The sequence below is a fragment of the Pleurodeles waltl genome, chromosome 11 (assembly GCF_031143425.1).
Source record: "Pleurodeles waltl isolate 20211129_DDA chromosome 11, aPleWal1.hap1.20221129, whole genome shotgun sequence".
In the NCBI taxonomy this organism is placed as follows: Eukaryota; Metazoa; Chordata; class Amphibia; order Caudata; family Salamandridae; genus Pleurodeles; species Pleurodeles waltl.
In genome coordinates this window covers 84162493-84183128 of record NC_090450.1, presented here as the reverse complement: position 1 = coordinate 84183128, position 20636 = coordinate 84162493, and the positions used below count along the sequence as shown (strand labels likewise).

General features: G+C 42.8%; 1 protein-coding gene across 1 annotated transcript in view; it reads left to right on the top strand.

Annotated features, from left to right (window-relative positions):
* The window catches only part of LOC138265436 (coiled-coil domain-containing protein 150-like), a 232185-nt gene that overhangs the window by 138901 nt on the left and 72648 nt on the right, over positions 1–20636 (top strand). The window contains exons 21-22 of the mRNA XM_069213138.1: positions 2271–2333; positions 8673–8801. Of these exons, the coding sequence (XP_069069239.1) occupies positions 2271–2333; positions 8673–8801 (192 nt within the window). The remainder of the gene's footprint in view (positions 1–2270; positions 2334–8672; positions 8802–20636) is intronic.

Genomic DNA, 20636 nt, shown 5'->3' with positions numbered 1-20636 from the left:
AGCGCTGCAAGCAGCGCTGCCCAGGCGGATTATCACCGCTGGGGCTAAAGTGGCGGTATAGCCCCGGCGGTGCAAAGCGCCGCGGTCATAATAGGGCAGGAAGCACCGCCAGCCTGTTGGCGGTGCTTCCGTCATGACCCCCATAATAGAACCTTAAGGCTCGATCTTCACATGGAACCATCAAGTGATCTATTAAATGGTCTTGGGTTTGATTACACCAACATAGTAATGACACTCAAACTCACATCAGAGTGAGATTACTTGAGGATATAAACATTTTTTCAAATGCCTAGACAAAATAAAAGCTTGGACATCTCGATTTAAACTGAAGCTAGACTTTTCTAAAACTGAGGTCTTCATCCTCACACGATAATACCATGATATAATACTGTTTTGTCTCTCCAGATTCACTGGGGATCACACTGTTGCTAAACCTCTGGGATTCGTTCTTGAGAAGAGACCCAGATAAACATATAAAGCATTTAAAACATTTGGTTAAAGGTTGGCAGCTTCCACTGAGGATTTCGGAAAATTAAAACCATTTTTTCAATCAAGACTAAAAACGTCATTCAAACCCCTTATCCTTCATAGAATTGACTCAGTTAACGCCCTGTGGATTGCCTTTCCAGAGGGCAGATTTGCGCCACTGAAAGCAACACTGCATGCAGCTGCACAAGACGGGTAAAACATGTGAAATTTGCAAAATGCCCTCCTCTCCGTGTGAGAAAAGTCCCATGGCGAGGGCAGCATTGTTTTTTTTTATTTTCCACTACAAACTCCCAAATTGGATTTATGTTTAGAACAATAAAAAAAACACTTTGTAAGTTTGTCTTGCGGCTCCATCAGGTTGACAGAGCTGTCTGTCAAACTTACAATGCATTGACAGGAACTGCAGTGACGGTGGTTCCTACCAATGCTAGAGATCTTCCCTGGGCCAGAGGACATCTCAGAATGTGGCAGACAGAATACACACCCATCCGCCAAGCTCTAAATCAGGCTGATAGTTGTTTGTGGGCTATCCACTTTCCCCTTGTGTTGGTTGTCCATCAGTGCCATAATGCCTTTACTCATCCTCCACAAAAACATAAATACCTTAAGCTAAGCTGAACCAGATCAAAACAGAATTTGTGCTGCACAATAGGTGCATGCTCCAACCTCAGATCTAGGCACACCTGGACAACATGGGTTCCCACATTTCCTTTTGTCCTCTGCCAAGTCCCAAATCTCTTGCTTAAAAATGATGCTGATTTAGCTTTCCAATCCATGCATTTTCTAAGAATTTACTGTATATAAAGCTGGTTGACCAGTGTTAAAATTATTAGTGGAGTAAACATTTAAGGCCAGATATACTAATGCACTTTGCATTCACAGACCCGCAATTCCAAAACCACTGGGTTTGAAACTTTAAACATGCCTTTTCCAGATAAGCAAAATGTTGCGTAAAATGTTTTTCTGACTCGTAAAATTTATTTTGCTACCTATATTGAAACTGCAATTATGAAGGGCGGGGGGTGCCTCCAAATTACAGTTCTGTATTTAGTGTATCAATGGTTTGTGACTGCAACTTCAGTGGCAAACCATTCATCAGTTTCCGAAATCCCAACGGAGATGGTAATTGATTCGCACAGGGGAAAGATTTCCATTAGACTCCTTCACCTTTGAGAATAGTGATGCAGTCTCGGGGGAGTCGAAGGTGGTCCAGAGGATCAGTGTCTGCTCCCCCATGTTTTCCAAATTGAAAGAATTTATTTTAAAGCAGCACTATTTCCTTTAAGGAAAACAGCCTGCCTTAAAAAAAAAATTGGAAAGGCAAACAGAGGGATAGTGATCTTCTGTTTCTTTCAGGCCACCATCCCTTAGTTTGTAGCCAATCACAGGAGTCACAAATTGCAACTTGTCTAATTAATATCCATTAGGTTGGTCATTCTGCAATCCATGCGAATTGTGATTTTGGAATGCATTATTGCAAAGTCAGAGTCAGTGGGCAATTTGCAACTGTGGAGTCTTAACATATCTGATCCTTGAATCCACTTCTGCTTTTTTGCTGCTTTTAAATAGTTTTCGGTGTTTTTATTTGTTGTGGGTGTAGTTAAAAAAATGATTTGGGAAGATGGCTTCAGGAGACAAATAGGCAATGTTTCTAGTATTAATGTATAAGTGTGACTTTCCAAGTTGGTCATGAACGTCTGTTTTCGGCACCCTGAAGTGCTGGGGGGTAACCTTTTAATAAGCCCCTCGGTCAAGCGTAACGATCTCGCTGTATTTTCTAGGTAAATGAAGAATTCAGCTCTGGCAAAATCCGCCAACAAAAATTGGAATCCCAGCTCAAGCAGGTACCATCAGTGGTAGATAATACATAGATGTTTTACTGTTTTTATATTTAGTGTTTTATTTTATTTTATATTATTTTATTCAGCAGTTTTCAGTATTGCACTAACAATGCCTACAGTGTGGCGATTTGTCTGCTGCAAAGCTAAAAAAATTCTGCACAATAATTAAAATTTTATTTGATAACATCGGCATAAGTACTTTAGAAATCAAGATTGTGAGAGCAAAAAAGAGGCATGTAGAATAAACATATAGGGACATAATGCTGTAGTAATCCAAACTGTACACTCAAAATGTTATAAATGATAGAACAGCAAAACTTGAACTGCCCAAATATCTACCAATGATTTATGGTCATGGTTTGTGCAAATAAGACAAACTAAGAGACCGTTTCACAAAGGTAACAGCTCCAGCTGAAAATGACTTATAAGAATTCACAAAAGAATTCCCGTCAGCCGGAAATAGATTTACTACTGCAGATTCCCCCACCGAGTACAGAGATACCCACACTAGTAACCACCACTCAAGAGATGCGAAGTTGGCATTACAAGCAGTGGTTTGACTTGTACATTTGTGATGCTCTTCCCCCCCCCAGAACAATGAACATTTGCTAGCACATATATGGAGATTCACAAACTTTGATCTGACCTCCCTTCCCATCCTGGAAAGGGTTGCAAATTTACTCCAATGAAGAATGGGAAGGAGAGCCCTCACCCCCAATTTTGGTGACGGATTTTCTCCTGGGGAAAATGCTTTCTCTAGGGTGAAATATGTGCATTTTGACAGTGCTGAAATCTAGACTATGTAGATTTATGCACAGATGAGTCAGAGCCCAGGGGACATGTCACATGTCATCCCTGGTAGAAGACCTCGAAACCTGCGCCTGGCACAGCTTTCCAGGTTTACTTCTGGGAAAGTTTGTGAATCTAAAAAAACTTGAAAGTGTTATGTAACTCTCCATCCATATTTGTATGTATATTTTTCCACAAATAGAGCCCACTTTACTTTGAGGTTTATAAATATACAACAGCAAACTCGACAAACAGTACATACACATGAGTTCACATTGATCCAGCATAAAAAAAAATTACATAATTTCTGAAGAAAATATTTACTTGGTAAATGATTTTAAGTTGTCTTTGGTATTATTGAGACCGGGGCAAGCCTGATGATGAAAAGCTATTTCCCCATTGATAGTAAGTGATTTTATTACTCATGTATGTTTTCTGCCCTCTGGAACCTGGTGTTTCAGCTTTTTTGGATCCTTTACTCACAAAACAATCTCTAAGAGGAGTCCTAGACTTAAAGCCTTTGTTTTATTTCACACAACATAAAGTGCATACTTACTAAATTTGACTGTCAGTAAGCCTAAATTTGGGAATATGAGATAGAAAATAGTTTATAACTGTGGTTTGCACATAACTTTGTCCTAGGTAGTGGCAATGGTAGGAACATTCAAAATAAGTCAAAGAGACTCCAATGTTTTTCAGACTCCAGGAGTCATTCTGCTCTTATCCTATCAACAAAATGGATAACTTCAAATGTTAATTTAGAAATGCAAGGGTTTTGTAATGCATGGGTGAGTTTTATCATTTTGAAACTCACAATTTCAAGAAATCAAAACAGTTGAAGCAATCTTTTATCAGTATTTCTAATGTCTCCTTCCTACTGACTTGTGAATTGACCATCAGAAAGTGTAAACATTAACAAATGCTGTGGGCTGATGCAAAATGTGATGAGCAGACCATCCAGAAAGTGCCTCAGTGGAGCTCATCTAAACAAGCAGTGGCTGAAATGCTTAACCCAGTGCCCATTCCTTTATGTTTGTAGTATTCAATAGCCCAGACTACCCAAGACACTACCTGAGGAAGAGCTATTTACATTGCCAACCCATTACTTTTGGAGTTTTAATAAATTTGCACAAATGCAGGGGATTTCATTTAAAAGGGTAATGGAAAAATGTAGGCCCATATGTATGAGGGCTGTTAGAAATGGGGTCTTTGGTTGACAGTCAGGTTACCCCCTGTTCAAGCAAGGACCTTCACTCCAGTCAGGGTAAAAGAGAATCACCCTCAGCTAACCCCTGCTTACCCCCTTGGTAGCTTGAGCAGTAGGCTTAACCTCAGAGTGCTAGGTGTAAAGTATTTGTACCAACACACACAGTAACTCAATGAAAACACTATAAAATGACACAACACCAGTTTAGAAAAATAGGAAATATTTATCTAAACAAAAAAGACCAAAACGATAAAAATCCGACATACACAAGTCAAGTTATGAATTTTTTAGAGATTAAACTAAAATATAGCGCTTAGAAACAAAAATGCCTCGATGAGATGTTAACACGGCGTCGTGACGGAGTCATTCCCCAACAAGCCAACACCAGCGGCGCCGGACACGGAGTCGTGTAGACCTCCAAGTACAGTACCTTTGGTGAAGAGTGAAAACAAGCCGATGTGCGAAGTCGGGGATCGCGGCGTCTGTGCGAAACGTTGAATCCGTGCACTTCGAGCGGCGTCGGTCACGACGTGGTGCGGCGACTTCCACAGAGTCGCAGACTTCAGCGGGGCTGCAGCGGCATCGGGCCTGCGAAGAGCGTCTCGTTCCAGCGAGGATCACGGCGTCGGGTGCAGGCGGCGTATCCGGATTCAGCAGCGGCGTTGGTCTGGAGTCGTCCGAAGTCGATTTCCTTGGATTTCCACCAGCTTTCCTTTCAAGGGCCCCGGGACTGGATAGGGTACCACTTGTCAGAGCAGGAGTCTCTCCAGAGACTCCAGATGCTGGCAGAGAGAAGTCTTTGCTGTCCCTGAGACTTCAAACAACAGGAGGCAAGCTCTAGATCAAGCCCTTGGAGATTTCTTCACAAGATGGAAGGCACACAAAGTCTAGTTAGTCTTTGCCCTCTTAATAGTTGGCAGAAGCAGCACTGCAGGAAAGCTCCACAAAGCACAGTCACAGGCAGGGCAGCACTTCTTCCTCAGCTATCAGCTCTTCTCCAGGCAGAGGTTCCTCTTGGTTCCAGAAGTGTTTCTAAAGTCTGTAGATTTGGGTGCCCTTCTTATACCCATTTTAGTCTTTGAAGTCACCTTTCTTCAAAGGGGACTCACACCTACTTGTGAAATCCTGCCTTGCCCAGGCAAGGCCTCAGACACACACCAGGGGGTTGGAGCCGGCATTGTCAGAGGCAGGCACAGTCCTTTCAGATGAGAGTGACCACTCCACCCCTCCCTCCTAGCAGAGATGGCTAATCAGGAAATGCAGTTTACACCCCAGCCCCCTTTGTGTCACTGTCTAGTGTGAGATGAAAAACAACCCAACTGTCAAACTGACCCAGACAGGGAATCCACAAACAAGGCAGAGTCACAGAATGGTTTAAGCAAGAAAATGCTCACTTTCTAAAAGTGGCATTTTCAAACGCACAATTTCAAAATCAACTTTACTAAAAGATGTATTTTTAAATTGTGAGTTCAGGGACCCCAAACTCCACATGTCCATCTACTCTCTAGGGGAATCTACACTTTAATCATATTTAAAGGTAGCCCCCATGTTATCCTATGAGAGAGACAGGCCTTGCAACAGTGAAAAACGAAGTTGGCAGTATTTCACTGTCGGGACATATAAACCACATTACTATATGTCCTACCTTATCCATACACTGCACCCTGCCCTTGGGGCTACCTAGGGCCTACCTTAGGGGTGCCTTACATGTACGAAAAGGGAAGGATTAGGCCTGGCAAGTGGGTACACTTGCCAAGTCGAATTTACAGTGTAAAATTACACACACAGACACTGCAGTGGCAGGTCTGAGACAGGGTTACTTATGTGGGTGGCACAACCAGTGCTGCAGGCCCACTAGTAACATTTGATTTACAGGCCCTAGGCACCTCTAGTGCACTTTACTAGGGACTTAACAGTAAAGCAAAAAATATGCCAATCATGGATAAACCAATTACATACAATTTACACAGAGAGCATATGCACTTTAGCACTAGTTAGCAGTGGTAAAGTGCTCAGAGTTCAAAAGCCAACAGCAACAGGTCAGAAAAAATAGGAGGCAGGAGGCAAAAAGATTGAGGATGACCCTGCATAAGCAAAAAAGTCCAACAAGGGCCATGCACTGCAGTTGCATCACTTTTTGTGGTGCAGCAGCAGCACAAACCACAAAATCATACTTATGAAGCCACGCAAAGCCACTTTGCATAGCTTTGAGTGGCCTCATAAATATGGAGTAAGGCAAGCCAGCGCAAATCGCTGTGTTGCCTTACTCTGCGTCAGGGAGGCGTTCCATGGGCATTGCAGTGGGCGTTCCCATGCAACACTCATGGATTTTGATGCAGATCCAGATTTACAAGACCTTGTAAACAGGGGATGTGCCAAAACCCTACACCATCACAGAGGAGGCGCAACGTGGAGAAATATCTTTATTTCGCCTCATTTTTTCATTTTAGTATGTGTGCTGCCCTTCAGGTGTAACCAAGTCTCAGGAATGGTGGAGAATGCTACAAGTTTTACTCACTAAGATCTTTACAATTTTTGAAAGTGAGCTGGTTATCAAAAATGATCCCCAAGTTGCGGTCCAAAGAAGCCCAGTTTGTCCACCCACCAGTCTAATGCCTAGGATATTTGATCTATCTTGAGCTTTTGAGAATTGGGGTTCATTCAGCCTACAACTGCAGGCCCTGAATTGATCTTGGCAGATTATTAGATGGCTGTCATCTGCATAAGCATAAAATGTTAAGTAGACTGAGTGAATTAAATCAGCTAACATGGCAACATTTGTGTTAAATAGAGAAGGCCTTAGGACAAGACCCTGAAGGACCCTGCACTGAAGTTTCTTGAGGCTTGATGGATATAGAAGTTAGGACACTGCCTGACAGCGCTCTTCCAAGAAGGGATGTAGAGGGAGTTGTACTCAGGGCAGAGGCCTTACAGACCCCACATTAGAATTTCTTGAGACTTAACGGAAACGGAGGTAGGGACTGTACCTGGTAGCACCCTTCCACGAAATAGGCTAACCAGTTAAGTACAGCCCAGCCAGATCTATATGCATTAGAAAGTGAAATAGAATTAAGTAAAATACCATGTCAAAGGCTGCCAGGAGCTTCAATACAATTAGGGCAACCTCACCCCCAGGCATTCAGAGTCGTGTGGATGTCATTTGCCACTAAGAATAGTCCCCTTTCTGAAAAAGGGGAGAAACACCGATTGAAAGGTGTCCAGAACTCTAGTGACTTGATCGAGAACTGTGAGTTTTTGTTTTACTATGCTTTCAGTGACATTTGAGGCAACCTGTTAAAGAGAAATTGGCCTGTATTGTCCATTATTTGTGGAACTGAAGCAGGCTTTTTCAATAGAGACAGGGATAGATTTCTTTCCAGTTTCTAGGCACTTCAACACCCCCGTGAGGCGTTACACAACTTGGTTAGAGCCAGTACAATTGTGGAGGCCAGTTTATAATCAGTCTCATTGGACATGATCTCAAGTTGATCCTGAGGAAATACAGTTAGTTTTGGGAAGAAAGGTATCCTATGGGAGAAATGAATAAAGAAAGTCAGTGGTCCTTGTGTTCATCATGGTGGTGTCGAGGAGGGACCTTTGAGAAGGACTAGATTTTGGAAGTTTTACCCTGAAAAACATCAGCTCCTGACTGCTGCTTACTCAAAGAACTAGATGCCACAATCCTGCTGGAGGATCACACAGGTAAGACATATGCCAGGTCATCCTGCACCTCATCCAAGGAGTATGACCTAAAAAGGTAACTCTTGACCAGCAGTGGAAACTGAAAATAAATACATTAAAACAAACATCCATGCAGAGCCAGCTTCAGTGGGTGCCAGTTGTATGTGTCTACTCGAGGAAAGGCAGGAGCACAGAGCCCAATATTTAATAGGAGGACCTGTGTTGCTGCTTGGGAGGCACAGGGCAACCTATGCTTTTGGATATCCACCAGTTTTGTAGTTTCTAGTGGAGCCTAGAATCAAACTGCCCTACCCTAGTAATTGAGTTTACAGCAACATGCTTGCCTCTGTGAACGGCCTAGGCTACTAAATGTTTGTAGTTGCCTGCACTGTTTGTTTGATTCTGACTGTTCTGTCATTTTGATTTGTCTGGATATAAATGGTTAGTTAATGTATTGCCTTTTGGACATTTTTTGTTTTATACTTGATCTTCTTCTGGTCAAATTAGTTAAGAGGTATTTATCCCTTCCATAATCACCTATTCTTTAAAGACCTTTTTACTTACATTTGGTATGGGAATTCAGGTTCTTACTTACTTTACTGTACTGTTAATAGATTCTGAGCATAATTGAAACCCCACCTGCCTATTTTCTCCTCACTTCCTAGGCAAAATCAATCCTGGCACAGCACGAAATGGACTACGCCAAATCAATGAAGCGCTGGGATGACACCATTATAGAAATGATGACCAAGAAGAGACAAATGGATGCCATGGAGGAGAGGGAGCGCCAAGTGGTAAGAGGAGGACTCCTTGACATTCTAGAGCAGTGGTTCCCAACCTGTGGTCCGGGCCCTAGGGGCCCATGAAGCCTCCTCAGGGAGTCAACGACTGCTTACCAAATGAAATAATATTAACAGATTAGGTCCTCAGCTTTCAGTAATGACTCAGTGGCGGGTTGTCCCCAGATTCCAATAAAGATTCAGTGGGGGTTCCTGGGCTCCAGTAATAATAAAGTGGGGGTCCACAGAAATCAAAAGGTTGGGAACCACTGTTCTAGAGCACTCACTTTTATTGTGATTAAGCAAGGTGGTCATGTTAAGTGCAAAACACACCCTTGTTTAGTTAGTCTGTGGAGAGAACTTGGACTGCCAACAACCCACTCTGCTGGCTGACCAGATAATGGGCACATTTCCAGCACAAACCACCTGAAAATCCCCAACTGCCTGAAAACTCAAACTGCTTGAACTGCCACTAACAGTTACTTTTGCAGTGAGACGATGACTGGAATTACCACCTGGAGTTTGCCTTTTTTTTAGCTTGTTGCAGGGGAATATGCATAAATTGCAGGTTTTGTGTTGTGACTTGCGCCCGCAAGCCACGAACATGAAAAAATATCCAGCCCTAGTCATAAGGATGCTCCAAGTACAGGAATGTAATGTCCATGAAAATCAATGTGAGACTACGATAGGGATATTTAACTGATGCTGTTGTCTTTCGGTAGGTTGACAATAGTATAATTGATTCCCTTTGCTGTTGGGTTGGTATCTAACACTAGATCTCACCTTCTGTATGATTTTCAAAAACATAATACTTTACCTTTGGCACCCATTCTCTTGTGTTTTAGATTGCCAATTCATGTTCTGTTATTCCTCGCCAACAAACTACATTTTTATTCCTGCTTGTGGTATAACTGAGGAATTGTCTTTCTATTCCTTGGTAGATAACATACCTTTAAAACAAATATTTGTAAATTTTTATAAAATATTTACACGTGCCACGTTTCACAAGAGTTATAACCTTTCATTGTCAGAAAATCATGTTGTTGAGTTTGGGTATCTGCCTTATTCGTCAAATGTGTAAAGGAGGTGGGGCAGGCCAGCCGGGAAGTGTGATGGCTGCTGCTTTTGATAGTTTCAATGCAGTCTCCTTCCTGGGACTGTACTAAGGAGCAGGAGGTTAGAGAGGGTCTGGCGTGGTGGTGGCAGGGAGGATCAATTGAAGAGGACTCCGAAGAAAGGAAGGACAAAAGCACCTGATCCTGTAGACATGTAAAGCAAACTCATCCCGTGAGACACTGCTTTTTGGTAAGACGGCTCTGCTTGGAGATAATTAGCAACCTGAGGTCTGAGGCATACTAGAGGCAAGCAAAGGAAACAGAGGCTCCCAGTGGGTCTCTGCAGGGAAAACATTTCCTGCTTTCTACCACTGTAGCAGGATGGACTAAAAAGATTGACACTGAGGGGAGTGATGAAAATACTGCAGAGCATCAAACTGTATTCCCCAGCCTATGAAAAGTGACCTGGTTGGATGGCTCCCCTCAACGTTGTAATGGATGAAGGGTTTTTGCAGGGGTACAATTATTGTTTTGGCTTCGACTGTCCATTTGTAAGAGGATGTACGATGACACTGGTGGGAACCAGAAAACCCATAAATCTTTAAATGGAGAGCGGCTACGGACAAATGGTATACATTTCAAAAACAATGTTTAAGACAAGAAGGTGCCCACAAAAACATAAGGTCTGAGGAGAATGGATTCAGTGTAGAAGTATACCCGTATTTTGAACTACTGAATAATATGAGGGTAATACAATATGGCAACCATTTTTGTTCTGGGGAAGGGCCGCACATGGCGGGCCCTATTGAGAAATGTTTGTGCTAAGTACCATCTTTATTGTGATAAAATTCATGTAATTAATTTCATAATGCTTGTTAATGACTGTACATTTATGCCATTGTGTAACACTAGTTCTCATTGCAATTTGTTATACAGTTCCTACAAATTTAGTAGGACTGTGTATCTGATCAACTTAGGGCCTGATTTTGAGTTTGTGGGACTGGTTACTCCATCACGAGCGTGATGGATATCCTGTTGGCCGTATTACGATTCCCATAGGATATAATAGGATCATAATACGGCGGACAGGATCACTTTTGTGACGGATTAACCACATCCACCAAACTCTAAATCAGGCCCTTAATCTTCTTCTATCGTCAGTAAATGTTGGTTTGCTTTAGCTAGCTTACAGTACCACATCTAAACCCCTAACCGGACCAGCGTAATGGATGTTATTGGTAACCTTGAACATGACCCCTCTGATTCACAAGGAAGTTGTGGACACAGATCTAACTATTTCGTTCATTATTTTTTGCATGCCCAAGGTATAAAAAAGAAAGCTATAAAAATGTATTTTCAAAACATTTATTGAAATAATCGTATTCTTGTGAAGAAAACATGAACTGCGAAGATAAAGCAGATGAGACAGTTTGTTGTAACAAGAATTATTAGAATGGTGAAAAACATAAACAATTCAACCATGTTAAGCTTCACTAATGTTACCTTACTCCTATCTGTCGCTAATATTATACTAAAGATAGCATAGAGGCAGTACCCTCAGCCAGATCTATTGGGATAGTCTAATCCCTGTACTTTGGGATCATGGCTCATGAAGCCGGTCCATGCGTGCAGGCTATCTTCCTTCGCAGGATGAAGGTCGAAGTCAGTAGGGTAGCATTTCAGTCACAGTTCCCAGAAGTTTCAGGATAACCTCAGCATGAAGTGCTCCTCTCACCGAGCCTAGAATGGACGCCGATTATATAATAAAACACCATCCTTAATGCACTGTGGCAGAGGTGCAGAACAGCTTCTTTGGTTTTTCAAAAAAAAGGAGGGGATGGGAGGATTTATGGTCCAGTGTATATCCTCCAAAGAACCTGATAATAAAATATGATACACTGTTCCAAAAGAATAGGGAGAGGAAGTAAAGGAGTCCTGATCATCAGGAGCAAGAGTCCTCACACACCGTACTTGGTGTCATGCTTCATCATCGGACAGCTCCTCGTCAGACCGGCGCTGCAATGTCTGACGGGCTCCCCCCTAAAAAGGGGGGGCTCTTTGCCGGAGATCTTTTGTTTTTGCCGATGATGCCGCGGAGCCAAGTATGGGTCCGTGGGGAAGGAAAGTACAGGAATAAAGGATAAGATTGGCTCAGGACCCTCACTAAGTGATTTATTCTTTGATGTTGGGAAATGGCCAAGATTAAAAAAATGGCAAGGGAGTGAAAATTGAGGTAATGCTCAGACACTCACACAAGACAATTCAATGCAGGAAGTCGGTAATTATCCGAAATTCCTTAATATGTGGTCGACATGTTTCGCGTCTTGATATGGTCTCAACAGGATCCTACGACGCTTCTTCAGGACCTATTAAATAATTGGACTTCTTCAATCGAAACCCAGGTGAAAAAAAAGAAAAAATTATATATATAGACTCCTGCAATCTATCGTTTACAGTCAAAACGTCGTCAGTCACTTACTAGGATAGAACAGGACTGGCTTTTTCCTATCAGTCACCCATCTCCACTAGAGAAAGGGCTTCATGGGATCACGTAGGCCTGATGCCCAATACACAAACAATTTGTGTGCGTTTCGGTGTCAGACGCAGCACCTACCCTCAGGCTTCGTTCCCGAATTCGGGAAGCCTGAGGGTAGGTGCTGCGTCTGACACCGAAACGCACACAAATTGTTTGTGTATTGGGCATCAGGCCTACGTGATCCCATGAAGCCCTTTCTCTAGTGGAGATGGGTGACTGATAGGAAAAAGCCAGTCCTGTTCTATCCTAGTAAGTGACTGACGACGTTTTGACTGTAAACGATAGATTGCAGGAGTCTATATATATAATTTTTTCTTTTTTTTCACCTGGGTTTCGATTGAAGAAGTCCAATTATTTAATAGGTCCTGAAGAAGCGTCGTAGGATCCTGTTGAGACCATATCAAGACGCGAAACATGTCGACCACATATTAAGGAATTTCGGATAATTACCGACTTCCTGCATTGAATTGTCTTGTGTGAGTGTCTGAGCATTACCTCAATTTTCACTCCCTTGCCATTTTTTTAATCTTGGCCATTTCCCAACATCAAAGAATAAATCACTTAGTGAGGGTCCTGAGCCAATCTTATCCTTTATTCCTGTACTTTCCTTCCCCACGGACCCATACTTGGCTCCGCGGCATCATCGGCAAAAACAAAAGATCTCCGGCAAAGAGCCCCCCCTTTTTAGGGGGGAGCCCGTCAGACATTGCAGCGCCGGTCTGACGAGGAGCTGTCCGATGATGAAGCATGACACCAAGTACGGTGTGTGAGGACTCTTGCTCCTGATGATCAGGACTCCTTTACTTCCTCTCCCTATTCTTTTGGAACAGTGTATCATATTTTATTATCAGCTTCTTTGGTTTGCCTACAATAAACGGGTCATCTCCGACGTGCATAAAAAATAAAACAAGGGCATCGCATTCTGATTGTGCCACCCTGGAACTAAATGTGCAGACTACAGGGAAACAATGCCTACAAGGAATAAATGTGTATGTAGAACATTCTCTTGGTAGGGGAAAATATGTAAAAAGTCACCATCAGAAACAGATTTCAACTTGAAAGGGGCGAGTCCTACAACAGTTGTATCAATACCAAATGGAAAGCATAGTGGGGAGAAAAATTGAATCGCTATTGGAACATTCATGCTGGTGTGAACAGAAGTGGTGTGGATGGCCTGTTACTGCACTTGAATGAATTCTGTCCGAGACATGAGGGACTATGTTTCGAACATGTGAGTGGATTTGTCAGAAACACACTAAGCTGCCAAAAAGTGCAAAGATGAGGCCCAAAACAGAAGGAAGCAAGATTCCATCCACCCAATCGCGCCAATCTTGAAAGAAATACAATGGAAGTGGAGCCTAAGGCCTTGACCCAATCATGTCCTGAATTGAGTCTGCCATGCTGTTGTACTGCAGGCCCTGCAGCGGACCGCCCAGCATAATGAAGTAGATATGGAGGGTATGAAGGGTCACAGTGGTAAATGAAAAGGAAATGGGCCACACGGATAGGAGGGTGTCTGCACTGAAGAAGGCCAGAAAGCATGCACAAGAATGTCAGTGCGTTCAGGGCACTTTGAACAATGTGCTGTCACATTGGTTAGAATCAAAAAGTTGTTGAAAAATGCAACAAGAGGTGTTCTACAAACTCTGGGAGAAACCCCCAGAAGGATAGGGAAGTGCTGCTGTTGGTGGTTGTGTTTTGCACAAGCAGAGGCATTAGTCGATGAGTCCCCTTGCTTAGTCATTGTTAGGTCTACAGTTAGGCTTCTCACAAAGGAGCCATCTGGCAAAGGCATGGGTTTAGGAACTGATGTGCTAGAATGGCAGATGCTAATCATTAAAAGAGACACTAGCCGCCGTCATTCACTAAAAAAAGAAGTTCCGTCTTGCATTGACAAAAGGTCAAATTATAAATGAAAAGTTGATTTCCAGAAGGTGCAAAACTTCTTTGTGGATCTTGGTAAGCCATAGAGTGAGACCAGAGGACAAAACCTATACTTTTTACTAGCAGAAGAAGGCTGTGATGTTCTTAATGCACTTTATCAGAATGCTACTAAAGAGGTTGAAGCTTCAAGTGATGTTGCTATGAAAGAAGAGGATTTCCCGACGGCGGAGGTCCCCCCATACACCCCCAGGATTTGTGACACATGTAGGGGGCTCTGGGATACATTCCTAAGCACCTAAGAAAGGAACTCCCTTTGGAAAGTAGATGAGTTTGTAATAGGGCCTGTGATGTGCTTCCTTTTCCTCCTGTTCCTGCCTGTATCTGGGCTCTTTGGATTCTTGGGGAGCTTGAGTGAACTACATCTGTTGGGGATAAATTAAGGAATGTTTTGAATGTTTTTGAAAGTGGCTCCTGGCACTATTAGTGGTTCGGTATGGTGGCAATCAGTTAGTGCTGTCTAAAGACAATAAAAATAGTAAAACCACAGATATGGAAGTACATGTACTAATTTTTCTTTTATTAGTATAACATTTTAGATTATTATTTTATCATGTTTGCTGTATTTAAGTTATCCCAAATTTTAAATATTAGGTTCATTATCTTGTTACTCGTGTGCTTATTTGTAAATACACCACGCATTGTATCCTCAGTTTTTTCCTTTTACTGCTCTATAATGTAATGCCCCTGTTTTGCTATTGGCTTCAGGATATATTTGGAGTAAGGCTGTATTAATTGTGTCAGTCTAAACTTAACTGAATGTATCTCACAAGATTTTCAATGATAACATCACAGAAAGCTTCAACCCTTGCCGGCACTTGAAGGTTCTTCATAACAGAACACGCGCATGCACATTTTGCATGGATACATAGTTTCTATCCTTGCAAGATGTACTCCCAATCAAGTAAACAAAAAAGTCGTTTTGAACCCCCCTCTTAGAGTAAACAACACCAGTGATACTGTAGAATCACTCCTGCTAAATAGTTGTCCCTATGCAAGGTAGACAGTAGCTCAGAAATACGGAATATTTCGAATATTTCTAGTGGGGAATAACCATTTTGAAATCAAGGTTCTTTGATTTGCTTTAAATTTATCAGACAGGGTGTGCACAGAAGTGGTAGCAGAGCACATCAGAAAGTAATTGTTTTTCATTTATATCTATCTAAATAGTTGTCTTACAAAAACACTTCGCTAAAGAAAGTACTACAAGATTTCCAAGCCACAATATCAATAATAAGCAATCTTGCCCATCATAGAAACAGGCAAAAGCCTTTCACTTAGGAGAAAGACCTTTTAGATAGGATACTTACTTTGGTGGACCAAAGACAAGGATTCAATGAAAGGGGTCCCTTTTGAACAGACTCTAACACCTGGATGCTTCCCTCTTCAGATGAGGACCACCCTTCGGATTCTCGCAAAAACAAGTTAACCTCATGAATGGTGGTTCACAGATCTGCTCAGTATGTTAGAGCAACCACCATGCAGAGTACATTTGCAATCCATGATGTAGGTCAAGATGTTGTACCAGAGCCAGACATCCGTTTACTTAGAGGATAAATGTCTGCAACATGATCATCTCAGCTTCCCAGTAAACTCCTTAGTCCTTCACAAGGAAGCTATAAAGCTATCACAAGGTAATCATACACCTTCTGTAGTAAAAGATTATATTTACAGAGCATGAATGGTCCCATTGTACCATGAAGATGCCAAGAAGAAATGTGTGCATTATTTATTTCACTTCGATATATCTAGATCACAATGTTCCCTACTGAAGGTACACCTAGTTGTAACCAGAACATATAACATGAGTCCCAAATCTTTTTCCCAAATTTCAGTAATTCATGACTTTTGAAATTTCTTAAAACAGTATTGTTGAGATGTGAATGACTCCTGTTTGGTATATGGACATGTTCCCCTACCCTGAGTGCCAAATGCATGTGTATCAGGTATCCTGACTTTTTATTTTGGCCCTGGTATCATGCTCATCTATGCATGTGCCCGTGCCTGTAAATGCCTGTTTTTTTCATTAGACACCCTAAGTGCAATGGCAATGCACATACCTGGGTCCCGTGCCAAAGTACCATATTACTCATGCTATACCACACTGATGTGACCTAATCAGTCAGAAAACATTTGCTATTGCTTGTTTTTCCATCTGGAAGTTACCTCATCTGGCACCTTGGACTAGACATGAATGGAAAAATGATCCTTTGCTCCACCCGCGATGATGGTGCCACAGGGTGTGTACTAGCAGCCCTATGATGACGCATGCCACTCATAGTGGGTGAGGGAAATTTTATCCCACAAGAAGGGACTCTTTAGAGGGTAGCCACTTTGAAGATGTGCCCCTTCACCTTTTAGGTGTGCAGTATATTTGGATCATGGGAGGATGGTTGAAGAGTAAGTATCTCTTGCCTTCCTTTGTGTTAACAGTGTTATGATGGCCGCTGAGCTGTGGGGAAAAATAAAACATTATTATGGACAAGTTCATGCGTCACTACAATATTAATATCAAAACAAGATAAAAATATAAGAAGAACAGGCATTATCCCACTGAGATGACGTAGCAAGGTCCATCCAACTAGCCCCTTCCTTACATGCGGACACAAAAATCACTCAGGCATTCACACAGGTGGTGGGCTAGGACACACTATCAGAGGTCAAGAAAACCCAAATAAAGACCATTTTACATTGAGGTATTCTAATTGAATATTTTCAGATCTAATGCAGTCCTGGGGGTCTATTAGTCACTAACGAAACTCAAATTTTTTGCAAGATAAATTTTTCAGATGAGACTGGGCCCTGATAGCATGGAAACGTACCAGGGACTGGCACATTGTAATCATAAACACAGCTAAGAAACTATCAGATACTCTTGTCATCCAATACCAGACAAGTGAAAACCTATTGAAAACAACTACAAATATTCAGCTCGCAGTCTTCAAAAAGAAGCTGGATGAAGTCAATAAAGAAGTGACAGGGTATAAGGACTTCTTGGCCCAGTCAAAGATTAATAACCTTCAGAAAGACTTGAAACAAATTCTCGAGAGAAGGTGTACCCTCACACCTTGGAGGACTACTTAAAGCAGAAGGAGGTACTGAATACAAAGATGTCTAATCAAGGGAAAAAGTCTGTTGGTACATCTAGCTCGGGCAGTGATAGCAATGACGACAAGTCTAGACCAAGAGAGAGAGGTTGGGTATTTTTTCAGGGACATCTACAGATGTTCCTTCCTCCTCCACCAGGGCCAAGGTTCTGCTGGCCTTTATTGTATATTCCTATGCAGCCTGAGTTGCATCCTAACCCCCCACCTTTTTTAGCAAGATGTCAGGGGAGAACAGGCAAACAAAAAGGGCAAAAGATTCAATGGGAGGACCTCAACCAAATAGTAACATGGGATATTATGCAAGGGGCAAGCAAAGAAGAAATCTAGTGGATTGGGTTTTGCTCCAACAAATAGGTTGAACAAGTTTTAATTGAGATGTGAACTGGCTGAAATCTTCAGAAGATTTTGGTTAAAAACTTTCTATGCAAAGGAGGCTCCAGAACGTATTAATCAGTGGGGATACAGGACTGTGTGCCATATCTATTTTTGTACCACTGCTAATCAACTACCCCTGGAGCTTGCATTGTTTGAACAGGCAACAATCCCTGATACAAAAATATGGGTGATGGCAATCAGGACACTTTCATGAGTTTATCTAGTTCTGAAAAACAAGCATTACATTGTGTTAAAGCCTTCAGATAGGGGAGGAGCCATAGTGCTGCAGATGCTGCAAACAAAGAGGCATATAACACTGAGGGCCTCATTACAACCCTGGGGGTCTAGACTGCCAGGGTTAAAGTGGCGATTGTACCGCCAACAGGCTGGCGGTACAAACCGGCATATTTTGACTGGGGCGCCCGCCGGGACTGGCGGTTTACCGCCATGGTTGTCCCGGCAGACTGAATCCGCCAGGACAGCGCTGCTTGCAGCGTTGCCCAGGGGATTTTGACTCCCCTTCCCACCAGCTTGCCCATAGCGGTAGACACTGCCATGGAAAGGCAGGCGGTAAGGGGAGTCGCAGGGCCCCTTGGGCCCCTGCACTGCCCATGCACTTGGCATGGGCAGTGCAGGGGCCCCCAGGCACAGCCCCGTCGCGATTTTCACTGTCTGCCTGGCAGACAGTGAAAAACGCGACGGGTGCTGCTACACCTGCCGCACCGCCACTTTGCCCCCGGCTCCATTAGGAGCCGGCTGCAATGTTAGGGCTGACATCCCCGCTAGGCCGGCGGGTGGGAACTCTGTTTCCACCTGCCGGCCCAGCGGGGATGTCCAAATGCGGCTGGTGGGTTTCTGGCCGCATGGGCGGCCAACTGGCGGTTCAGCCTTGGCGGTCGGCCTCGTCCGACTGCCAAGGTTGTAATGAGGGCCTGAATGTCTCCGTCTCCTCGCAGACAAGCGGAATTACCAGATATTGACAAGGGATGAAATCATGGGCATAGAGAAAGAGATTAGGACTTTAGTAGAAGAAGGTATCAGCAATGACTGGATTTATGCAAAGACAAAATCTTCTTTACACTATTTTTAAACAGAGTCCAATGTACATAAACCAATGAGCCCCTCCTCAGGTACACCTATACTCTTGGGCAAAGGTTCAGTTTTGGAACCCCTCTCACAATTTTGTTATTTCTTTTTGAGGTCCTTTAAAAATTCTTGTAAATCTGAAGGTAAGCAGACACCAGATCCAATCTACCTCGTGTGTCTAAACCACGTTCCATCGTTTTCGTACATAACTTTCAACATTTTCCCAGTCTCACACAACTAGATGTCCTTACTTGGCGCTTTGACCATTTGTGAGCTATTTTTCACTTTAAACTTTAAAAATTCACAGCTCTGGGCTTACTGATTGGATGTTTGTCATTTTGGTGTCACATACTTTATTAAAAATTACTATATTTTTCCAAATTGGTGTGGCATTTGCTGTGTGTTGTATTTTCACTTTCTTACCATTTAAGTGCTGTTTCAATACTTTACACATTGTCTCTAAGTTAAGCTCAATTGCTTTTGTGACAAGCTTTAAGTACAGATTAATGTATTGACTTTTTTGCGGTTCACCCTCCCAAGGACTCTGGCTATTGCTTGAGTAGTTTTTAATCCCCTGTTGCACCTGGCCCTTTTTGCAGGGTCATCACCTAACATTTTGATATCTTCCACAGTTTTTGTTGGCTTTAGGACTCTGGGCACTTTGCCACTGATAACAAGTGCTAAAGTGCATATGCTCTCTGTCTAAATTGTATTGGTGATTGTTTTATCCATGATTGACATATTTGATTTACTAGTAAGTCCCTAGTAAAGTGCACTAGAGGTGCCCAGGCCTGTAAATCAAATGCTACTAGTGGGTCTGCAGCACTGATTGTGCCACCCATATAAGTAGCCCTGTAAACATGGCTCAGACCTGCCACTACAGTGTCTGTGTGTGCAGTTTTAAACTGCCAATTTGACCTGGCAAGTGTACCCACTTCCCAGGCCATACCACCCCTTTTTGAACATATAAGGCACCCCCTAAGGTAGGCCCTAGGTAGCCCAATGGGCAGGGTGCAGTGTATTTAAAAGCTAGGACATGTACTGGTGTGTTTTACATGTCCTAACAGTGAAATACTGCCAAATTCGGTTTTCACTGTTATGAGGCCTATCTCTCTCATAGGTTAACATGGGGGCTGCCTTTAACTATCTTTTAAGTGCAGGTTCCGATTGGGAGCAGGTTGAGATGATGAGTTTGGGGTCTCTGAACTCACAATTTAAAAATACACCTTTTGGTAAAGTTGGTTTTTAGATTGTCAGTATGAAAATGCCACTTGTATTAACCTTTCTATGCCTCTGCTTGCCTGTGGGATCCACTTCTGGGTCCGACTGACAGTTGGGCTGTATGTGAATTCCCTCTAGACAGTGGCCCAAGGGTCATAGCCTGCATATCCTGATAAGTCTCCTGGGCTAGAGTGGCGAGGGAGGAGCTGACACATACACCTGAAAGGGCTGTGCCTATCCTCACACAATGCAGTCTCCAACCCCTTGGTGTGTGTCTGGGGCCAGGCCTGGGCAAGGCAGGATCTTGTGAACAACAGAGACCTTCCTTTGAAGTTTGCATACTTCGAAGGCAGAAAGGAGTATAAGTGGTGACCCAAAAACCCCAAATTTTTAAATTACTTCTGGATCAAGAGGAACCTCTGCCAAGGAGAATAGTGAGAGGAGTACTGTCCCTTTGCCTCTGAGTGTGCTTTGCTGGGTTGGCCTGCAATTGCTGCCTCTGCCTGAGAGAGGACAAAGACTAGACTTT